This window comes from Phocoena phocoena, chromosome 2 (genome assembly GCF_963924675.1).
Source record: "Phocoena phocoena chromosome 2, mPhoPho1.1, whole genome shotgun sequence".
NCBI lineage: Eukaryota > Metazoa > Chordata > Mammalia > Artiodactyla > Phocoenidae > Phocoena > Phocoena phocoena.
This window is the reverse complement of record NC_089220.1, coordinates 10,860,566-10,868,146: the sequence shown is the minus strand read 5'-3', so window position 1 is coordinate 10,868,146 and position 7,581 is coordinate 10,860,566. Positions and strand designations below refer to the sequence as shown.

The following is a 7,581-nucleotide window of genomic DNA, read 5'->3' as shown; positions in this document are numbered from 1 at the left end:
AGAAAACACTTGCATAGGACGTGAAATCAGTTTAAGAAAAATTTCTGAGCCTTTAGCATTGAAGGCACTTGACTTTATACCAGTAACAGCACAACCACAAGAAATGCAGTGTTGTAGAAGATACCACCTCTCTGACACACAGACGTGGTACACAAACAGCAAGTGGAGTTCAGGAATCTTTATCGTTCAGCCACCCCACCTAAGAGCAGGATTCCGTCCCACGTGCCCATGGAACCCAGATACACAGTCACGTGCAGGTACACGATGAAGCTTCCAGAGCTCGTTTCAGCTCTTAGACAGAACCCACGTAAACACACAGACACAAGAAGTTATTTTCAAGACACAACACTTGCAAGTAATCTTTCTATAGAAAGGGCCACAGCATTATAATATTCAGAATATGGAAGATTGACTCATGGTCTGAGGCTTCTCTATAGGAAAAGAAAAATCAAAAAACTTGCCAATACAACAATTACATAACACCTATTGCAATCGACAGGACAAAAAGACAACTTAACATTTCATAAGACACTGTTCGTACAACAGTGTTAATGGAAAATAATACAATACACTTTAGTGTGTGACGGTAATTCTTTTAGTAAGGTTATCTGTAATGAGGTTTTAAAGTAAACTCCTTAGTAGACAAAGTAAACCACTGCAGAACGGGGAATAGCACCCATCACTGCTGCTTTTAATAGTAACGTTCAACAGTAAGTTGAAGGTCAACCAAATAATTAAAAAAAAAAAAAAGGCAAACATTTCCCTTTGAGTTCAGTCCTAAGATAAAAACATAAATGCCTTAGAATTGCAAAAGCAGTATCTTACAAGTGTTTCAGGAAACACATTTTCCCCTAAAAGGCGGATTTCAACATGAAAATTCATATTCTGATGAGTAGTTACTGAGAGGTGTTCATCTTTCACCTCTAGAGACCAACACGCGGGGGTCATCTTTGCGTCCCGCTGCTGCCAGCACGTGGGGGTCATCTTTGCACCCCGCTGCCGATGCTGCATACGCTGTTTCCCCTCCATCATCACCTAAATCCAAAGGGACAAGTATGGTCCACTGCTACTAGAGCTTGAACAACAAATCCAAAGAAAACTCAATAAAGAACAGTTTTTTAAGGAAGCATAAACAAGAATTAAGCAAAGTTTCATAGAGTTCAACCAAAAAAAAACCCCAAAAGACTCAAATAAAAAGAACTCATTTAAAGTCTACCTGGTTACCAAAATGTCAGGAGAGATGAGGTCTAGGGACATGCCTAGAAAAAGCTACAGGGGCGTGTGAAAAAGAGTATGAATAGCACATGGTAAATTCTAACAACGATTTTTTCAGGAATAATTTTTGCCTTTCATGCTGCTATCTTTTTCCCTTAGGAGTCACAGGTGACTCTGAACTGAAATTACTAATCAAAATCACAAAACTAAAACAGAAATATAAGAAACAGACCAACAGCGTCTTGAAGAAATGCAGATCTTCTCCTTCCGCTCCAGGATCTAACTGGTATTCGCTAACCTCGACTCGGCGGACACCAAAGGTGGCGATTGTCTAATGGCCTGATTGTCCATGGCCTCGAGAGGAGATCTGGTATGTTGAGATTTGGTTCTCATGAAATTTCTACACCGAGTAAAATGCTAGGTCCCGTGGCCTAAATTTTATACTATACATGTTTATTTCTGAGAGCAATCTTACTCAGACTTCACATTTATCTTCGTACAGCACTGAAAGATTTTAATGCTTAGTAAGCATTAAAGAAAACTGAATAGATGGGTTCAAAAGCCAGAGGCACACAGCTATTCAACCTACCCTACTGACCATACTTCACAAGATACATTAAAAGTCCACTAACACCTACCCTAACACTAAACCCACATCTGTTTCCCTTCTGGAAGTCACAGCAGTCCACGATCCACAGCACGTTCCTCTCTATACAGAGAGTTTAGCCAGGTATGCTACTAAATTATTAAAAGCAAACTTCATAAATTAAATAAAACTATGAACAGTGGCCACTTCTTTTATAATTATATTTTAGGGACGTGAAAGAATATTTAATAAATTTTCAGAAAAATGCATGTGTGGCACCAATAGCTCTTGTCTAACATTTTTTAAAAAAAACAGGTTGGAGATGAGAAAGATTTCCCCCACCAACTATGTCTACTCCCTCTTCTTTGCAGTACCAGCACAGCACAGTCTGAATTCAGAATAGAAATTTAAAACTGTATCAAAATAATTCATGTCAACACATGTATATAAATACACATTAAGGAATATGATGGAATTAACACTTTGTGTTTCTGAGGAGAGACAGACTGAGATTGGCTTCAAAAGACACCGTCATCTATCATAAAGTCAAAAACCTACTAAAAATGAGAACAGAGTCCTAACGTTTTTCATCTTTAAAAAAAAGGAGCCTCAACGGCGACGACGTGTAGCTGACCTCACAGCAGCCTGGCGTTGACTCTGGGAGATCTGGGGCTCGGTGTGTAGCTTGGCCGACATCGAGGGACGTACGGGCAGCAGCTAACTAGCCAGGCAGCAGAGCGAGTGGCAGCGGTTCGCCGGTGTAGACAGACAAACGGATGTGTTCCCATCTTTAAGACTACCTACTGTTAGGATTTTTTTAAATGTCAGATTATTCCTGAGTGTATATCCACAGGGTAAAAGTAGGAAAAGATTATAAGAGAAACTACAGTTTCGGGAGAAATCAGAGTTCTTGACACCCAATAGAAACCTATTTACTTAAAAGTGCATGTCATTCATTTATATGGTAGCTTGTAAAGGCTCCCTAGCCCTGCATAGTTTTAGAGTGAGTGTGAGTGATTCAGAGTTTTATATATATATACATACACAGAGAAGAGGCTCCCAAACATCCTTCACGGGAGGGAGTGTTCAGAAAGTCTCTTTTCTTCTAAGTGCCACGGCTGTGTGTGTATGTGTAAAAATAGAAAGTGAATGCTCAAATAATGTCGAAGTGATTTAAAAACTCAAATACTAATGTATTTACATTGGAGAGTAAGAAAAAAACAGTCCTTAGCTCACACATTGCCCTTCTAAGGGAGAGGATCTTAAAAGATCCCATGTGCTCAGTGGTTCAGTAAAATCCCAAACCAGCGTCCCCAGTGGAGTTCAAGTAGGACATGTAGTATTTCACCGAAGGAAAAAAAAAAAGGTTTCTTTTTCTTTTTTGGTGACAAAGCATTATGCATTATACAACAACTTCTTTAAAGGACACCAAAATTCAGACACACTTTGAAAAACACTTAAAAGAAAATATATGCTTACAAACACCAAATGACATCCGTAAGGCTGAAGCCCTTTTGTTTTTTTCCCACAGAGAGCAAGACAACTGAAGGCAGCAAGCAGTCACTCCCCGGACTCATCTGGAGAGTCGCAGCTCAGAACCAGCAATCCCGTAGGGCAGGCTTAAGTTACTTCGCTAATTCCACTTCTTTAGGATTCCAGGAAAGCCGATCGCTTTAGAACCTCATCTAGTGAAACTCTAATCCACACTACCAGAATCTGCAGTGATTCTAACAGCATCTGCACTGTGAATAAAGCAATAGCTTGAGTCTGGACAAAAAGGCTTTTCTCCTTCTTGTTCTTTACTGAACCAGGAAACTTCAGGATCCTGACTGGATTCCTGCTGGAGGAATGAAGACCAGCTCCCAAGACTCATTTAAAAAGTACGACGTTAGATTTATGAAGACTGAGCGGCAAGATTTCTGAACTAAAACAATGACTGAAAAGAGAGGAGCATTTTGATGTGCTGTTCTTTGGAATTTCTATAATTAAAAAATAAACACAGAACTATTTCATAAGAAAATACATCTTAGTGTGCAATCCAATGCACGTGGAAATTGCTAGATGAAAGGTAAAATGCAAAAAAGTATGAAAATACAGTCCTTTAAATGTGGCAATAAAGTTTAACATACTGATATAAAAACAATACAGATAAAAGTACAAGTGCAAAAAAATTCCATCATTTGTAAAGAGAAAAAAAAAAAGTGCCAGCTTGCTTGCTCTTAAAAATGCTTCCCCCACACAGTTGTTCCAACACAAAATAGACAGACGCAGCATTCAGAATAACCCTCTTAGCATGCCATGTCTAATAGACGTGTATATACAAAAACCAGAATAAAATACCGTGAAACTGAGTTATCAGCTGGCATCAATACTCTAAGTTGTTGGGTTACATCATAAAATGGGATGTTTCACATCTCAGGCACAGACGACTTGGAGGTTGCTCTCAAAGGGCAGACTTTTTGTAGAGGAAGTCTGGCTTGCTTGGTGACCTCCTTCCTCTGCTGATTGAATCTTCCCTTTCCAAATCTGTATTTCGCTGAGCTCCATGGCCCAAGGACTCGCTGTCTGCCAGTCTTCTAACAGATCTCTCTTCTGGAGCTTCAGAGCTACATGCAGAATGTGAAGGTCTGTTAGGAGTCAGCCCAAAAGTCAAGTCAGTTTCCACTGCTGTCCGCCCCCTGACATGGGCTGGACCGTTGCCGGCATTTTCTGGGGCTGCCAAAGGAAAGTCCGACCGCTGGGGAGGCTGCTCAACAACATCGAGGTGTACCGGCTCATTCTTTTGTCTGTGCAGATGCCCATCAGGGGAAAGTGGATATTCTCTCCTAGCTTCTTCCTGCTTTTTAGGAGAGGTCTGGCCAGGTAGGTAGGCTGACTTTAAGCCGCTTGGTGATACCTTATTGTGGCTATACAAATCGGGACCAAAATATCCACCCTGCGAAGGGGAGGGGCTGCGTCTGCCGGGAGCCGGAGTAGATGGTCTACAAGCAGCGTTCGAGAAGTCATAGAAATCTGGATATTCCTGCTGATTTTCTCGAGTGTCTGGTTTTTGCTCTAGTGTGTGTTTCTTTCGAGACGTGTGTGTATGCCTCTGTGGAATACACGATAGATGCTGGGGAGGCCCTGGTCCTACTTCAGAAACTGACTGGCTTAATTCTGTGTCTACAGCAAGTTCGGGAAGCCTCCTGTCCTTGAGTGACAGTGTGGACACTCCCATGGCGATATCTGGCATTAGATCATTTAGCACAGGTTGTGTACACTGCAAACAGAAACAAAACAGGGGGAGGGTTAAAAGAAAAAGGCCCAAGACTCCTTCTTTTTCAAATGATGTTCACTGATTTTTTGTTTCCTCATTAGAAAAATGATACATGCTTTTTTTTTTTTTGGCTGTGCCATGCAGCTTGTGGGATCTTAGTTCCCCGACCAGGGATCGAACCCAGGCCCCCAGCAGTGGAAGCATGGAGTCCTAACCTGGATTCCATGGACCATCAGGGAATTCCCCTGATTATTTTTAAAATGATAAAAATATAGAAAGCTATAAGGCAAAACCCCCACAAAAACCCTAAACTTCCCTACTTGAGATAACCATTGTTATTAGCATTTTGAAGCAGTTCTCTCACCTTTTATATTTTGCACACATATTTTCATAAAATTTAGTGCATATATAACACTGCCATTAATACTATTTAAATGACTGCATACTGTTCTCCGCTGTATTGATGAAGCATGACTTCTTAACCATTCTTCCACTGTTGGACCTTAAGGTTGTTTCCAATTTTTCATTATTATAATCAAGACTGTAATGAACATACAGATAAAACACCTTTGACGGGAGTTTTATTTAAAATATAAAGTAGGACTTCCCTGGTGGCGCAGCGGCTAAGAATCCGCCTGCCAATACAGGGGACACGGGTTCGATCCCTGTTCCAGGAAGATCCCACATGCTGCGGAGCAACTAAGCCCGCGCACCACAACTACTGAGCCTGCGCTCTAGAACCCGCGAGCCACAATTACTGAAGCACACGCGCCTAGAGCCCGTGCTCCGCAACAAGAGAAGCCACTGCGATGAGAAGCCTGTGCACCGCAACGAAAAGTAGCCCCTGCTCGCCGTCACTAGAGAAAGCCCACGTGCAGCAACGAAGACCCAACGCAGCCAAGAATAAATAAATAAATTTATAATAAATAAATAAAATATACAGTAGTAGAACTTTTGTAACTGTAGAACTGAGGGCCAGGCCAATAAGATGGGAATTTGGTTTATTCAACACTATCAGTCTTTGCTGTTTCTTCTTTTTGGAGGGGTTCGGGGGGACAGCAGGGAAAGCGGATAGAAGGGTATAAGGTGAGGACCATAATTTGACCCAAGGCGTACACTAGTCCACAGCTTCCAAAAGGCCATCTTTTAATGAAGATTCCCTTATGTATATGTATATATGTATCTTTGTTCTTCTCTATACCGAACACTAATAACGGTATGTGACCAAGCAGGCAGACTTAAAGATTTTTTCACCAGTTTTTTTCCAAATGTATTATATGAAACAGAAATTCAACCTCTAATGCAGGGCAAGATCAAGCAAAGAATTCTTGCTTAATTTACTACCTACTAGCGCTAGCGACTGTGATTTCCAGTCAAATGAGTGTCCTGATGGAATAGCTTGCTAGAGGCAGAGACATGCGTGCGGGTTAACTTTCTGCCCATTTTATGAATGAGGAGTCTTCTGCCACATTGTTCCCGATGGTATACTCAGCTACAAGTAGCTTCCCCTTCCTGCCCCAACAAAGCCTTTGGTAGAATAGTAGACTCTACAGAATAGAGGTCGGGGCCAGACTCTTGACACGTGCTTGAACAGCACACCATGAAACCGGTAACGTCACCTGCATTGTCCAGTAACCCCACCCTTCTGGATACCTGCACGCGAACATAAGGGAAGGCCCTGGCCTACTTCCACCGCAAACACCTCGTCTCTCTTCTCCGTCCTTTTTCATCCCCCTACACTCTCTTTTTCTCTCCCTTTTCCATACTCCCTTAAGTCTATGCTTTCAGCTTGTCAGTAACTCTTCTGGGCACCGCTGAGTCCCAGGGGCCAAGGAAATTGCTTCTGACATTCCAGCAGCTCGTAAGTTTAGGTGGCTTACTGAGCTGTACACTCACCACTTGTCTCTCAGACACCACTGCTGCTGAGGCGGCGGCGGCTCCCGTCTGTCTCCCCAGCCCCGTGGTGCCGGGACAGTCAGGTCCTGCTGCTTGAACACCCGGCAAACAGACTGGAGGGGGCACTGCTTTAGGAGCTGCTCTGGAGTGAAACAGTGAATGATTACAGGGATAAGAGAACGAACGTGAAGGGTGTTGGCTGGGAGGTCTTTGTCTCCAGCCCGCTTTGAGGTGGTGATGGACTGGGGTAGCTGGGGGGTGGTACGGCGGTGGTGGAGGTGGCAAGGGTGGATGGAAGGCCACAAAAGAGTCCGGATCTGTAAACACGGTTTCTGCAGCGGGGTTACTGCTAACTCGACATCTCCCAGACTGCCTCATTGTCAAGAGTGGACTTTCATCTCCAAAACGTTCATCAGGAAAGAACTTGTGAGGATTCTAAGAAAGAATGGGGTGGGGGGTAAACAAGGTAGGATATTTGTTAGCAGATTTCCTGGACAGAAATTTACAGGCTGAGTTAAGCCAGTACCTAGAAAAACCACATTCAGCAACAGTAAAAGGCACAACAGACTTTTCTAGGCCAGAAGCCCAAGGAAAAATTACCTCAAAAACAGTATAAAAGGGTAGAGCG

The 7,581-nt window shown here is 42.6% G+C and overlaps 1 protein-coding gene across 1 annotated transcript in view; it reads right to left on the bottom strand.

Annotated features, from left to right (window-relative positions):
* Positions 1-4,244: 4,244 nt before the first annotated feature.
* The window catches only part of BTBD7 (BTB domain containing 7), a 46,884-nt gene continuing 43,547 nt past the window's right edge, over positions 4,245-7,581 (bottom strand). The window contains exons 9-10 of the mRNA XM_065872500.1: positions 6,954-7,388; positions 4,245-5,060 (exon numbers count right to left, since the gene is read on the bottom strand). Coding sequence (XP_065728572.1) covers positions 4,245-5,060; positions 6,954-7,388 — 1,251 coding nt within the window. The remainder of the gene's footprint in view (positions 5,061-6,953; positions 7,389-7,581) is intronic.